Here is a 16,426-nt window from a genome sequence, read left to right as displayed (position 1 = left end):
TTTTGCTAACTTGATAAGACAGTCTGGATTTTTTTATTATCCTCTTCATTCCAGCTAAGTGTAAATCAGAAGTTTTAGCAACATGATTTTTTTAAGAAGTTGTTAATGGACTGCAAAATCAGTTAAAAATATCAAGGTTAACTGGATTATCGCAGTGGTTTTCTCTAATGGTACTTTGCACACAGAAGAGCAGTTTGCCTAATTCAGTACGGTTGTATCTAAAGGGTAAAGACAAGAATAGTAATACAGCCAGGGAGCTATTTTGACATTCTGAAGAGAGAAGAAAATAATGAGAGGAATGCAAGATAAGTGTCGCAGTTGGCATCACCTCCCTATTTCTGTATTTGGTGGGATGTGAGACTTGAGGATGTTACTGATCAAGCTCTCATGTCAGTGACATGAGTTGTACATATGTGTGCTTAGGAAGAGGTGAAGTGTCTGCTACATAAGGATAAATCTGTCAGGTTAGCACAGGGGTGGAAGGGGGTGGGTTTTGTGGAGGAAGGCGATTCAGACTTAAAGCTGTCACTGTCAAACAGGCATCTCATTGGCATAGCCATTCTTGGAGTTTCAACTTGCAACTGGTGTTGAAATTCAGCTCACAGTGGAGTTTGAACTAAAGCAAAGTAGAGTGAGAAATTACACGGTTTCATCTGAAAACTTCATCAGTTTAAGTGTCATGTATAAACAGAAAATGTCATTTTGTAACGAATGAATCATGAGATGAAATAATTGTGATGATTTTTACTCTCTGAAGCATTTCAGCTATGAATTAGAAACACTGTGAACAGTCAGAAAATTTTGGTATCTCTTGTTAGTCTCACCATTTATCTGTTCACAGCATTTTCAGTCATTTGAAAGACATTGTATTTTGGGCAGAAGTGACTACATTCCCTGGAATGAGATTTTAAACATCAACAGACTTCAGTAAACAGCAAGAATTTAATTAAATCTCTACCTTACACATGTGCTTTACAAGATAATATTTGAACTCAATTGATACCCGTGCAGTTAGCCTAAGCTGGTAGCCAGCTCAACAACTGAAACTCAGCAAGCAGAGTCTGAACAGATGTTGTGGGAAAGAACATTTGTCTTGAAAAAAACCACTTCTATATGAGAGTGGAGCGTCCAAGAACTGACTCGGCCTTTGTATTTTTTTGGAGATCTCTGTAGCCTCCAGAAATGGTGCATTTCCAAATACGGCAGTTGTCTCCCTCCTAGGCTGCTCATCTGGCTGTTTGCATCGTTCCTGTGCAAGTTCCAAGCAGTAGTCCTCAAATGCCAGGAAAGTAGCTGGATGTGGAAAAACAGGGCAAAATGCAACAAAAGTCTGTAGCTACAATCTGACAGATGTCTTGCAGGCTGCAATGCAGAACAGAGTTTCTTCTGTGTGCTGCAGGAACTTTAGCAGCCTTCTCAGCTCCGTCACTGACAGGACAGTGGCTGAGAGTGTGCCTAGAGTGCATAGAGTCCTAAGGCTCAGTACGTGTGTCACGGAACTTACAGGTCTGGGTTGGGGTGTCCACTCATTAGCAGCACTTTTTTTGAACTATCGCTGTCCTTTAGGCAGTCTGCATGTAGCGTGTTTGTATGTGAGATGTTGAAGAGATATGATTTTTTCATAGTTTAATACTGATTTGCTAGTGTGATTCACTAAGCTTATCAGTTGCAGACAGTCTGGGAGAATGAAATGGAACGGAAATGCTTGTCAAAAAATGAAGCGATTTATATCGCTAAAATGAGCTTCTGCTTCTGGGATGACTGATATTTTGTGGGAGGAGTAAGATTAAATGAGTCTTCAAATATTATGTGAGAGGCTGGCCTGTGTTGCAAGAAAGCTATGGCTATTTGAAAACTGCTAGCCTACCATGCAAAGTAGGTGAGGTATCACGGTGCACCTGGCCAAAATCTTTGGGTTAGTCAGTAACTGGCTCCTAGACAAGGGATAAAAAACCTGCCTTTTCATTCATCTCCCTGCCCCCACCTCGATTATGCTTCCTGCCCAGCACCATTACTTCTCTGTCTGGGCACTTGGAGGAGAACAGTGATTGCTCCAAGCTCCATGCATTAAAGAGGATGTCTGGGAGATAGGACAAAACTATTTCTCTCAGTTTGTCTCATCTCTAGTCATGTGTGACAGGAAATCATGAACTGGATTCTTCATATCATGAGACTGATTTAAGATCATAGAAGTTTAGAAATAAGTAATAATTTGCACAGTTTCAGCTTTCTTACCTTGTGATGATTATTCCTTCAGGGTGAAGTTTCCTACTTATGAATTGTGTAAAGGCCTTAAGTCATTCCTAGATAAGTACCAGAAATACATATCTCCGTATCTACAGTTTGAAAGATACTCAACTGAATTTCTAATGATTTCTGAGGAATGGAGAGCTATCGTTAATATCTATCTCATTCTGTCTGTAACCTCTAGCCCTCTGATCCTCCACATCCAATTTTCTCTCCATTTCCCCCATGGTTCTCATACAGAGCCCATGCTCCTTTCTGCCCAGTCTCTACTGCTTAATCCTCCAAGGTGTGCTTCATCTCCATTAAAGGCAAAGAACGAAAATAGATAAGATGGATCCCAGCACAAAGTGCCTGTTTCTTGCCATTGAGTAAAGGGCAACTGCAGTGACTAGTAGAAGTGTTTGTGCCTACACTGGGTTAGGTGAACCCAGACTCTGATTCCTGTGCCTGCTGTACCCATCTGTAACCACCTTCCTCTCTCCCAGTATCTCATTACTTAAATGCCCCTTTGACCTCCTTAAATTGATGTTTGATTAAAAACCTTGTTCCAGTCTGGCCCTCCCATCTTCCCAGAGGACCAGGAGGAAAAAGCTCATACTTCCTTCTAGCATATGCAGAATGTTACCACATCCCTTAGATTCAAAAATACATTTTAGTAGCTGAGGATAAATAACTCTATCCAGTAGTGGCTGTCATTGTTGGCCAGCCTTCCATCCACCTGCAGAAGTTACAGTCAGTGATGGCAGGAGATGATGCTACTGTAAAGTAAAGGCAGAGTTTTGTAGGGCAGGTGGCCCATTCTGACTTAACAGGATACAGCACTTGCTTGCAAATAGGATCTTATGCAGCTGTGCTCCCTGACGCTCAGTACCTTCTTCCCTTTTTCTCACCTTTGGTTATTGTAATTCGAGGCTTAAGAAACAGGAAAGAACGAATATAGTGGCGTCATTTTGGGGAGCACAAAAAGAGACCTAAAAGCACAGGTCCATTCTTCTGGCCATGCTAAATTTAAGAACAAAACCCGCATTAAAAATAAATAACAACATACTTTTTTTTTTCTAAAATGGTGCAGGTTAAATAACAGGCTGAAGGAAATATGTGGGGATTGACAGATGTTTATAGTAATTCAGTGATGTATTTTAATTACATTCCCAAATGCAATTAAAACAGACCGCTTCTGAATTTAAGGGGTGTGTTGATAAAACTGGTAAAATTCTACATGATGCTGGAGGAGGAAGTATGAGCTGCAAGCATGCGTCTTCCAGCTGTGATCTCATCAGGTCTGAAAAGCTAAGGGAGGTCACAATGGGTCACTTCTTGAAATGGGAGGCCCAATGTTTTTCCAGGCGTAACCATGTACCACAAGCAGTAAAGCCAATTATTCGGTGGGTGGCACTTTTCCCTCCTGGTCGGTACTGTGTTGGCATTGCAGCATATGTTGGTATAATTTTCCGATCTAATTCTCTTTCTGCGGTATATGGTAAATACTTGTTCTAATCAGTGTTAATTTTTGTCTTTCTGTGCATTTATGATATGGCATGGTAAAATGCTGTAATAACGTATGAGAAAAAAATCTGATTATTTTCGCTTTATGTGAATATGGAGAAAGTTTGACTTCAAACAACAAATTCAATGGATCTACATATAAACAAAGGGATCTCAACAAAAGTAACAAATTTTTCAGGAGCCGGTACTTTAGTTTTATCGGACAGCCTTTAATCATTTTATTTTCAGTACTAAACCCCCATTTTTCTTTCATGCTTTACTTTAAAAACATATTTACCAAGTGAAAATGTTACTGTGTTATCTTTCCGGAGTTATGATGTCTATTGGTCTCATTGGCAGTTTTCCAAATTTAAAATGGATTAGGTACTTTTGCTTTTAATTTCCCAGAACTACCAAGGTTCCAGTCAACTGTGAAGCTCGCAGGTGTGGAGGGACAGGTGCCCAGCTGAGAGCTGGCTCTGGAGAGATGCTGTCTCTGACTGCTTCTGGATAATGGCTTAAGGGACTGCTGAAGGGTCTCACGTGCATTGGTGGAATATCCAGTGATATAAATGTTTTGCTTGTTTTCCTCCTAGTTTGTTTCTGAGGGTCGTAACAACAGCAAAAGCAATGGACTGTGAAGTTACTCACTGGTTGCTTCATGACTATGAGGAACGGTGGGGAGTCACCCAGGTGTACTGAAGTGCACACAAGTACTTCAGTAATGCAAAGTGACTGTAAGCTTTTACCTGTGCGTTAATTAAGCTGGCTTCTTCCATATTTTATCACCTTTCATGTTTCGCAAAAAAAAAAAAAAAGGAAAAAAACTGGCTTTTTATGATGATGTCATAAAAATCCCAGTGTTTTGGTTGCTGTTGACTTGTTCTAAACAAATCAACCCCTAGATCTCTCAAGTCTTCATCTTAAGGTTTATGTGAACAAACGCGTAAAAGCTTTTAGTAGCATTTCTTAATATTAAGCTTCTTTCTCAAACGCCTACTTTGAGATCTTCTCTCCCTTGCTTCTGAGGGAAGTGGCCCTTAGGAGTATTTCATGTGGTGAGACCGGTTGGTGGGACTAGCGAGGCCAGCTGCACAGTCCACCTTCCTTCCCTCCTGAGATGAAAACGCCCTGCTCAAATCCTCCCATCCACTTGCCCTCCAGAATTTCCCTTTACAGACTCCAGATAGACTTGGGAGTCTGTCAACATCTATGCTGAAGTGCCGTTGTCTTCTGCAGGTACAAGTTGGCTGTATTTTTACTTCAGTTTATCTAGTGTAGAAACCCTATAAGGTGATGCTGTCCTAAGGAAAGCCTTTCAGAAAACAAAAATCTCTGTAGTATCTACTGAAGAATAATTCAGACTGGTTGTGCTTTTGTTCATGTTTTCTCTGCGTTCTCCTGCTGCAATGAATGTGCTTTTGCTGAGTGGAAGGTTTCTCATCATAATGACAATTATAGTTAGTCACAGAGGGCAAGAAAGAAATATCACTTGAAATTGTGGTAGGTGGAAGAAACAGGATCAGAACCCTGGAACTAGACATTGCCTGGCCAGTAAACATCAACAATTGCCTCCATATCTAATATTTGACATTAGGAGCAGCTCTGTGGCTGTGGTTTGACTTGATTTCATAAAGTATGTCCAGGCATACTTCTTGGCATAGTTTCCTGTGGTAATTATACCAATATTTAACTTCCTTTAAAAACTATTCTCTTCCTGTCAGAATATTGCCAATTATTGATAAAAACATCTAGTAAATCAATAGCAAGAGATCTCATGGTAAACACCCAAAGGTATAGACAACACTTTTTGTATTCAGAAAAGAAACAAACTCCATATTCCTCACGTCTGATGTTTTTTCTCCTTAAGCATAGAAGATAAATCATGCACTGCAGTTTCACCACCTCTTGCTTCTCAAAGCAATGGCAATTATTTATAGAGGTTAAGTATTTATGCATAATGCAAGCCATTTATTAACAAACTAATATTAAAGAGGTGCTTCTATGACTAGATTGATTTTGTTTTAAATATTCTGCTGGGCTTTGAATGTGTGACTATAGAATCCTTGAAGGGGAATCCACTTGTTTTAAAGTGAGATGTTCCTATTGCTAGAGCAGAGTATGTGTATATTCTGTAAGAACGAGTTATTTTTTAAATGATGGCCCAAAATACAATGATTTAGAAGGACTATAACAGTTTTCAGTGGTTAAAAGCAATAGCAGTTTCTTTTCTTCTTTTAGAAAGGCATCTTTTATTGGACTTTGACTAAGACCAGAAGTGTGCATCTATATAAAGATAACAAAGTATTGCATTGTGCTTAAGCAAACATTCCCCAGGCTGACCAGCCTTGCAGTCAGGATGGTATTGCTGTCATCTCTGTGTCGTTGCGGTATGTTCTGCCTGTCATCTGGTTCAGACAATTAATTCTCAATTTCTCTTTTCTTTTCAGGGTTGTTCCGGTTGTGGAAAATGTGACTGCAGTGGAGTAAAAGGGCAAAAGGTGAGTAAGTCAGCTCTCTGCTTCATTATCTTGTTTATTTAAACGACACAGTGTATAATCTAGTGGAAGGCAGGTGAGCCATTGGTTTCAGTGAACACTTGCACCGCCACAGATCACTGCCAAGGCCAGGCCATGTGCCCTTCGGAAGGGTGTCCGAAAAGCAGCCAGCTCAGCCCCATCGAGCGGGATGCTAACCTGGCATTCTTACCTTTCCTACTCCTCACATCCAGTCTTTTCAGTGAGTAGCAGGTTTGACATCCTGACCACCTCTGGAAATGATGTGAGCAGTTCAGTTCAGAGATGCTGCCTTCAGCATGCTGTGCAGATTGTTTTCCAGGAGGGCTGGGATGCATCATAAGCAACATACCCTGACCAGGGCTGGCCCTGAGATGCAATGACCTGTAATAGGAAGAAGGAGGTTAATAATCAATTTAAGTACAGAAAGGTGTTGCAGGTCAAGAAAAACAAATAATATTTAAAACTTTTTGACAGAACCTTGCAAATGGGTTTTATTGTTCAGCTATCCAAACTTCCTGTGTATGAAACAGAAAAGGCCCTTCAGCTTCTTTTAAAGCAGTAACAGAGAAGAAAAAATACAGTGTACTTAAGCATTCCATGAATTCCCCCGGTGAATTACTTGCTTTTGTAAATATTTCAGACATTCAGTCACTCTCCTTATCTCTTCCAATTTTCTGTAGAGATTTTAATCTATAGTGTGTTCTGTTGTGCATGCACGTGTACTGTACATCTACCATTATAAATGAGTGCAAACCAAAGGTTTTACCATCCTATGATTGCAATGGGAACATTTTTCAAGGTAAGTTGTTTAGGTCACCCAAAGGAGTGCTTAGAAGAAGTGGGGGTTTTGTTTGTTTTTTGTTTGGGGGGATTGTTTTGGGTTTTTTTCGAATAAATATAGAACTGTTGTTCTACATTGTCTCACATGTGATAACTACATAGTTACGAATGAGGGTTTTAAGAGTATTTTTTGGTGGCTTTTCTTTGGTGTTTTTCAGAACAAGGAATGTTAATTATTTAATTGGAGACCCAAGCAAAGATAATTTTCTTTGTAACAGAACATAGATTAATTTGTGAGACAGATGAACCAGTGTTGAGGTTCAAAACATCTTTTAGATGGAGTCTTCTTTTCTTAATGATCCATTAATATCTGTTTAATAAAAGTCAGCTATATATTAAAAACAAATAAAACAAAGGTTTGGGAAAGGTTGGGAACTGAATTTATTCCTTGATACCTGATCGTATTTTTCAGTAACAAGAATGAGAGAGATAATACATTGTAACTCTCTTGCTGAAAGCCATTAGTTTTCAGTTCACAGGGTATGCCAGCATCTTGTAACTAGAACACTTTAAAAAATGATAGGTTGGGGAAATAAATTGTATTAAACCTTAGCACTTCATTTATTTCTGTCTGCAGTTCTGACTCTTTGCTAAAGCCTTGCTGGCGGTTTTCATTTGCATAGTCCAGAGTCTCAAAAAGTTCTTTTTGAAAGACATAGATGCTTGTCTGATATGATAGAAGCCAAAACTATCTCAAATGAATGTAGGTTATTTAAAAACATAGAAGAGAGAAAAATATCAGTCCATAGCAACAGAAGTCATAGTAAATTCCATATCTTGTGCAGGCTTGTCCAGCATCAGTGTACTCTGTGCTCTTCCTAATAGGTTCCATCACAAACTTCTCTGACTTTAAACATGTGTGCAGTAAAATAATTGCATACTTTCAGACTGTGTAGTAAATTTAATTATTGATATTAGAGACATCTAGACAGGTGAATGAATAGTTATACCTAAGAAACAATATTAAGAAAGGCATTTGAAGGTATTTTGGAATGCATTAAGAGGTAACTTGATTCAGATCAATATATATCAATGCTTGCTGATCATGTACCACTATGAGGCTTTCAAATGTGTATTTAGCATGTTGAACACAAAACTGAGTTTTATTTTAAAACATCTGTCCCCCACCTTTGTTTCGGCCTAGTGCAGCTTTTCGTTCCGAGTCTTCACATTTAATGCCTGTCTAGAATAAAGACAGCCTGCTACCCAGTTCCAAGTGTGAAGGCAGAAGTTGGTGAGGGGAAGCAAGGGAAGTGTCCTTTGAGCTTGCCTCTGTAATATTTCTTTCCAGGCAGTGCATTTGGATTTGAAACATGTCTCTGCTAGACATGGTTCCCATTAATGCACACATCAGTAGTGGTACCTGTTATCTCAAAGACCTACATGAATGCTGCTTATCAGAGAAAGGACCGATTAGAAACATTGATCCTAGCCAAGATCCAGGCCCGAAGAGGGCAGCCGTGTCCAGCTCCTGTGGTACCCCAGGAGACCACGTTAGAGAACATCTGCCTCCACTTCTCACATAGCCACTTGCATGGGAAGCACGTATCCATTCTGTCCCGCCCCATCCACAGTCAACATGTGGCCTACACTGGAAACCCTTTTGATCTGGCTTCCGTGTTGTGCAGAAGTGCACAAATTCTGAAGGGCCTTTTCCAATCCACCCACACTCTTCAGCGATGTAACCGCACCAATTTACTGCCGTGGGAGCTTGGGGAGCTGCGGAAGTGGGTGCTGGGTTTACCCTTTAATGCCTTAATTATTAACATCTGGAGGTATATTTCCTACCATAGTGTGGGAAGAAGTTCCAGACTCTACAATTTCGGGGTGGGGTTTAATTAAAATACATTTGGCCAAATAATTATATTAATGATCTCACCAGTAAAAGTGCTGAAAATAGTATTTGACTAAAAAGCTGTGAAATGCCCAAGCAATATTACCCGGCAGCATTTCAAACATGGAATAGTAAATTATATTGCCATATTTTTCTCTCTCATTTGAGAATCTTTTCATCAATATGACCATTTGGATGGCCATATTTAGAATACATTCAATATGTTCACGCATTAGACTGTTTCCATGAAAATTTCATGTCTATGCCAAACTCCTTTAAGATGACTCATACTATATCAAGGGCATATAATTGACAAAGTCTAAGGGTTTTCAACCCTTTCAGAAAATCACGGAATGTGAGTGTAATTGCAACAGATGGCTCTTATCCTAGAAAGCCTTTATTATTACACTGAACATCACGCTGTTATTTTAAGCTATATAATGTCAAGTATCATGTATGTGCTGAACAAAAGGTGCAGCTATTTTAGAAAGGCATAATATTGCTAAAATAATAAATAATACCTTACTGTTTTCTGTCAGATTAGCCTAAAACATCTTCATTTATTTCCTCTAACACTTTTTATTTGGTTTTCTGCATAATAACTTGACTGTTCTTTCTAACTTCACTAAAGTGTGAGATCTGTTTAAACCGATTAGAGTTTTGAATGATTGCAAACATTTTATTGGGTTACTCAGAAGTACACAAAAGCTATGTTTTCTCTTTTATGCCCACCTAGATTCTGAGAACTATTTCAAGCAGCTGTGGAGATAAGAAGTGCTAGCCATTAATGTGTGTAGAAAAAGCATGTTAAGCATTTAATTACCATTTAGAACAAAGACTGTATAGAGCTGAGTAAAATTCTCCATGCACTGACTTTTTCCAGGAATCTTCATTCTCTCATTCGTGACCATTTGCACTCATTTTACTCCATAGCAGAAACATGTATAAATGGAGGCAACACTGGAACTTTGCTGTAACTAATATAGAATGATCAGTCTTCTAGCATTTATTAGTTAGAATGCATTGAAGTACAAACCCTCATTCTTTAGTATATGTCTCTTAGGATGATTTCCCTGTCTCAGCATTACCCATGGAAAGTTGAATTCACTAGCAACATCAAATGTGATTTTTGTCGTTGCACATTAGGTATTGCACTTTAAAAAAAAAAATCCGCTAAGATATTCCGAAAGAAAATAGAAAATGAGAATAGAATTAACTCTTACATAATTGCTAGTTTTAACCTTTTTATGGTTTGAGATGCAAGAAAACTTGAGCAGATCATTTTATATTGGTGTATTTTGGTTTGCCTAATTCTGAGACTGTATCCGTGTTATTATACCTACATAAAATTCACTTCTGCATTTCCCTTGATGGGTGCATCATTCCTGTGTGGATTGACTGTGCTGCGAAAGTACACAAACTGGCTTTGCTTGTCAGGAAGCCAGGTAGCTCTGTTACTGGCTTAGGCTGAGAGTTATTGGGACATGTCTGTGGTCCCCTGTCAACATGAACCAGAACCTGCACGCTCCTACACACTGAAAAGTCACACATGGTTTGGTTGTCTGCAGGTGCTTGTGCTTCTCCATTTTCTCTGTGTAATGAAGAGTTGACTGTTCCAGTGGGCTGTGTCCCTGTATGGTTGTGTTGGGTTGGGTTTTTTAAGGTTTACCAGATTGGAAGGGCCTTCAAGGCTTTCCCTGTCATTTTAGGTATCAAAAGATAGAGCAAAAATATTTGTGATATTGATGAGTTAAAACAATGTAAACCCCCTTGTTGGAGAGAAGCTCTGGCAGTCAGTGGGAAGATCACTGTTAAGTACTTCTGAGTTTCTTCACAATATAGCAGAGGGCAACAAAACAGTTCCTTTAGTGGAGCAAATCAGTAATCACTAGATCTGTGCTTTTCATATTCAACCTATATTAGCAGCATCAAGACATGTTCATTTTTTACACTTTTCATGGGCACTATTTGGCTTTTATAAGTTCTTCGGTAGTTTTGCTTAGTGTTTCTATTTAAGTGGCTGCTGTAGGAACTTACCTTGTGTAAGCACCTGTTCATGCCTGAGCTGGAAAGGGTATGAACTGAGGACACTAAGGAAACCACAGTGAAATAATATACCCCAGAGAGAGCCATGATGTTGAAAAGAGGGGTGACAGGCAATACGGAAGGAAAGATTGTGTTTGCAGTCTGGAAAAGGCTAATAGATAACATGAAATCATCTAATCATTCCTGAAAGGGAGAAATCAGAAGACCCTAATAAAGTAAGTGAAGATATTGTTCGGCTGCAGATCTGATATTCTACAAGGAGACTTGTGGTTCTTAAGTATTTTTTAAAATCAGGCCATTGTCACAATGTTTGTGTCAATTCTGCAGTGGCAGTCAAAGAAAAAATAATCCTTTTAATTCGATCAGGGAAAAGGAACGTCTATGTTTCATAAAGACAGCACACAAACAAAGCTGCTATGCTGGAAAAGAATGAGATGTCAAAAGACTTTGAATAATATTGATGGAGATATGCTAAGTATTGAAAGTTTTCTACAGTTTCCTAACTGTCAGACCAAACTGCTAAGTGGTATCTGGAGCCATCAGATTTTCTTACTTCAAAATAGTCGTTGGAACCATTTGGCCCATTTGTCCAAATGGGACTGGATGTCTCTGGCATAATTTTCTGTATTAAGATGTATTTTTGCACTCGGTGTGGTACGGATTATGATTCACACAATGGATTACACTGATGAATTTACCTCTGTGGAAAGAGTGCAGATATCCCAGTGATACTATGTGGTGGGGTATGCTCATATTTAGTTTTCAGGGCTGACTTCTGAAGGTTTTCACAAAGTAGTATTTCAGTTGGCATATTATGACCTTTTAAGCAGCCGTTGCCAGATGCCTGTCTTTGCTTGTGAGGGTGTTGGTATAGGCTCAGGCATTTCTCCATGGAGCAGAACATGCTCTCTAGCTTCCCAGAGTTTGATTTTACATTTGTACAACTGCTGTTAGTGTATGTCTTCATTATGGTTTCTTGAAGGACTGCAGGGCCTTATTTTGGTCTGAAGTATGTGAGCCTCCAGTGAAGTCAGTAAAGTTTCCCGAATGTGAGATCAAAGTAAGATGAGAAAAGACCTGTAAGATTTCCGCTTCTCTGAAATCTGCGATCTGCTTGCTTGGGAAGTGGAGCCGCCCAGTGCCTGTGCAATACCCATGCATAGTTTGGAATCTCCCCAAATGTGACATTTTGTCCCTGCAAACAAAGTCATGCTTCCAGTATCTACTGACTACACAGTGGTTATAAAATTGATATCCCAGTGTGCAGTTTTTTTATTATCTGGTCATATGCATGACAGCACCTGCAGTCTGCTTCTGCTTGCTGTATGTTCATCTTACTGCCCACTAATACTCTGTGATGCTGACAGGATTTTGTGGGTATGGACTACAGGTCTGGGACAGCAAATGTCCGGAGTACAGCAGGAGTACGTTTTGTAGTTGACCCCTCAGGCTTCTTTAAATCATTCTGCCATTCAATTTATATTGTGTTTACAGGGGATCTCAAACTAAGACAGCCATTATAATTGACAGTTCTGTGGTATGTCAGTTCCCACACAAGCATTTAATACTTGATGCAGTTAAGTAATCAGTCTCTGCCTACATTTTCTCTGTAGCAGTATTCACAAGAAGCAACCTGGGCCCAAGTAATTATTACTAGGAAACCACAGTAGTATGTAATCTCCTTAAATCACTTTCTGGCCTTTCTAGCCAAGAACAAAAAGCAGTTTGGGGGGTTGTTTTTGGTTGGTTTGTTTGTTTGTTTTGTATCTCATACTAGTAGTTGCTTCTCTTTGCTCAGCTACCTCCTATTTCAGATTTTAGACCTATGTTTTCAGTGAGAGGTGATAACTTCTATTAGCCAGTGAAAACATCAAGCCCTATGATGTTAGTTTTCAGAAATGCAGATCTGAATTATCTTAGAGTTTCATTAAGAAAGAGTAAAAAATGAAATTTCATACAAAATTCTCAAAATCACTTCCAGCAGAAGCAATAGCAAAACTTGTAGCCATATATGCCTGGAAGGAGACAGAAAAGTAAGAAGCAGCATGAAAGTGGGATTTTCAAAGAGGAAGCCTGAGGTAGCTGCTAAAAAAGTGACAGTGGAGTACTTTATCACGCAAGCAATTCCTCACCAGCTGGAGAGCTTCAAAGAAGCTTAATATCACAGGAGCAAGAAGGGTTGAGGAAGAATTTTTAAGAGATGTTAAAAAAATTTCCCTTTCAGGTAAGTATAACACCTGAGAAAGTGTTACAGGGCAGTAAGTAAATTGAATTACAGACAACATAGCATAGGAAGTTAACCTAAATGATGAAAATAATTAGTAGGTTTCATTAACAGGTAGAATGTTCTCCTATGTCATCTTTAACAACAGAAGAAAAGCAAAACTAAGTTAAAGCAAGGGGAAAAACAACTTAGGCTCCCATCCGGAAAATTATGTTTCTATCCGTTACAATATTTCAAAGTAACTAGCATAGCAAAACCTACCCATAAATTTTGTAGCTCTTAAAGAAAGCATGTGACAGCTTCCACTGAAGTTCAGCTGGAATATTTTTAAGTGTTTTGATATGCCAACAAAAATAATTCTCACCAAGGCTTGTGTCAAAGATCAGTGTGCACAGTTAAAGTAAATACTGAGTTGAGTGAGTGAACACTGGCATCACATTGGATGTCCTCTTAACTCTTCTCTCATTCAACACTGTTACTGACTGTAAACGGATGCAAGAAAAGTATTTCATGGCTAGTTAGCAGAATACTAAAAGCCTGGAGGGGATTTGGTAACCCTCCTTTTTGTTAGCACAGTTTGCTCGACTGCCAAGCAAAGACTGAAAGATGCTGCAGAACTGCAAACCAAATGGGTTTAAGCAGTAGTAGGGGAGGGGGTGGGGGGGGACTCTAGTACAGAGGGGCAGCCTGAAGTGCCCTCTGACTCCAGCGGGAAGAATACCAGAGGCTGGTACAGTGGAGCAGTGAACAGAGAAGCCAGTGCTGCTGCCAGCTGCATGCGGCACCTTTGACAAGATTTGCAACGTAAGGATGTGATTGTAAGTCTTTGGCTCAAACTTCATCTCTGTCCGAAAGCGTGGAGATGGAAACTGGAAATCCAGCAAGGACACGTGCAGCCTTGTGACAGTCATCCAAAAGGGTCTCTTTAGGAAGTTCTAGGTATTAAATGCAAATGATTTTTTTATTGATTGAAGGCGTGGCAACCGCGGGATGCCGTTTACCTCAGGAGAAAAGGAAAAAGTTAATGTTGGTAGAAGTGAAGCTCCGCGGTTGCAGGCCAAGTGCAAGCTTTGGACCACAAAACTGCCTGCGCACCCCGCCCCTCGCTGCGCGCCGGGGGGGCCCTCCCGGGCCCTGTCACTTCCCAGCCAGCTCCTCTGGGTGGCACCCGTGCGTCGCCGCGCTCCTTTGGTCTGACAGGCCGCGCACGCACCCTTGCCTGTCCGCGTCCGCCCCCCCCCCCCCCCCCTTTTTTTTTTTCCTTTTCCCCCCCATTTCCTTTTTTCCTTTCCCCCTCATTTCCTTCTTTTTCCTTTTTTCCCCATTTCCTTTTTTCCCTTTTTAATTTCCTTTTTTCCTTTTTTTTTTCCTTTTTTCCTTTTTTCCTTTTTTCCATTTCCTTTTTTTCTTTTCCTTTTTTCTTCTTTTTTCCTCTTTTATTTTCCTTTTTTCTTCTTTTTTTTTTGTTTTTGTTTTGGTTTTTCATTTTTTTTCTTTCTTTCTTTTTTTTTTTTATAACACACCGCCCCCCTGAAAGAAAACCTTAGAGCCACCTACGAAGCAGCAGACCAGCTTTTGGGTGGCATTCACTGATGACGATGCTAGTATCCTCCACAATGCCAAAATAATAATTATTAATCATCATTGTATCTTTGTTAGCTTAATTCATTCAGGTTAAACAACCTTGGAGGTACTACAAAGAAACTACATTGTAGTGCCTGTTCTCTAGTGGATCTGGTTGAGTGGAGACTCTAGGAATTAAACTAAAGAAACACTGATTTACATTTTTGAGGTATAATGTTATCTGCTTTGTGGTGCTTTCATGATAAAGGGTCAGAAGCCAGAATATTTCCTCTAGTTTTTATAGAAAGACACTCTCCTCCTATACAACTTTCAAAGTGTTTAAAACTGTAGAAATGCTGTTTCCAGCCTAACCCAAAAAAGCAGCTCGACTAGCGCTGTCTCCAATATTACTGCCTGTCATGTACTCTCTAAGATATGAACTACTTCATTATGAGAACTTTATTGCAGTCTGTACTGTCTAGGACCAGCTGCCCATGTTTTTACTATTTATGGAAGAGATTATTTTCTGTAAATATGTCCATGACAAACCTTTGGCAAGAGAATAAAACTTGCATGTAACGTCACATTTCATTCCAGGTCTAGGATCTGAACAAAAATAAATTAAAAAAATCTGAAAAGTTCAAGACCTTTTTTTTTCTGCTGTTTCATCTTTAAATGTGAGCCTTTAAACAATGCCAAATGCAAACAAATGCTAAATAATTTTCACTAATGAAGAAGGAAGGGTGTGGAGCATTTTTACCCCTTATATTCTTGGACCTGCAGCACTGGAAGTGATTTAACACAATGTGCAATAAAACAAAGGAAGAGTTACTCAGACCTAATGAGTTCAACAGATGATTGGAAGGGGTGGGAAATACAGCACTCTTTTGATTCAACCTGTCTCCAGGTGATAGAATTTCCTTTTTTTTACAGAGCAAACGCATTTGTCCTTCAAATGTCCTCTTCCCTTGTGGCTCTTTGAGGTTCTTCTGTTCCCCAGGGTGGCTCTAACTGATGGGAAGAGGCTCCTTAACCCTCGTCTGATTTAAAAAACAAAAATGCTTGGAAAAACCTATGTGTACCTTTGGTAGAAGGTTTGTGTGAATTTCTCCTGAAACATCATGAGCTCTTTGGTGTGGGGTTTGGTTTTTTGTTAGGTTTTTTTGTTTGTTTTTGGTTTTGTTTGTTGTTTTTTTTTTTAAATCAGGAGAAGTTTAAACATAAAGGTAATGAACCACATACCTTGGTACCTTGGTGTTAAACTGCCAGGCTTTGTGCAGGCAGACTTACACAACTGAAAATAAAGTTCACTTGCTGTCTATTGACTTCAGCTGTCTGTTAGTCTTGCTTTCATATTCCTATCTTTCATATTGCTATCTTTCATATTGCTATCTTTCATATTGCTATCTTTCATATTGCTATCTTTCATATTGCTATCTTTCATATTCCATGCCCTCAGCTGTGCTTTGAGATGGACTACTGGCTTATAAAATGTTCAAGTTAGGGGTCATGCATGCCATCTTTTGTGAATGAATGAAAGGTGCATGTACTTCACTAAACATCAGTGAGTTTTTCTTTTTCCTTTCTCTTTATTTTTTAATGCAGGGAAAAGAAGCAAAATAATATTTTGCTGTAAGCACAAATATGTTCCTTCTGAGCATCCTAGCT

The 16,426-nt window shown here is 39.4% G+C and overlaps 1 protein-coding gene across 2 annotated transcripts in view; it reads left to right on the top strand.

Moving 5' to 3' along the window:
• The window catches only part of COL4A1 (collagen type IV alpha 1 chain), a 125,817-nt gene that overhangs the window by 47,124 nt on the left and 62,267 nt on the right, over positions 1-16,426 (top strand). For both annotated transcript variants that reach the window (XM_080375526.1, XM_080375527.1), the window contains exon 2: positions 6,183-6,233. In XM_080375526.1, coding sequence (XP_080231652.1) covers positions 6,183-6,233 — 51 coding nt within the window. The remainder of the gene's footprint in view (positions 1-6,182; positions 6,234-16,426) is intronic.

This window comes from Falco punctatus (assembly GCF_963210335.1).
Source record: "Falco punctatus genome assembly, chromosome: 2".
NCBI classification, from domain to species: Eukaryota; Metazoa; Chordata; class Aves; order Falconiformes; family Falconidae; genus Falco; species Falco punctatus.
The sequence above is the reverse complement of the archived record's forward strand: the minus strand, read 5'-3'. Positions and strand labels throughout refer to the sequence as shown.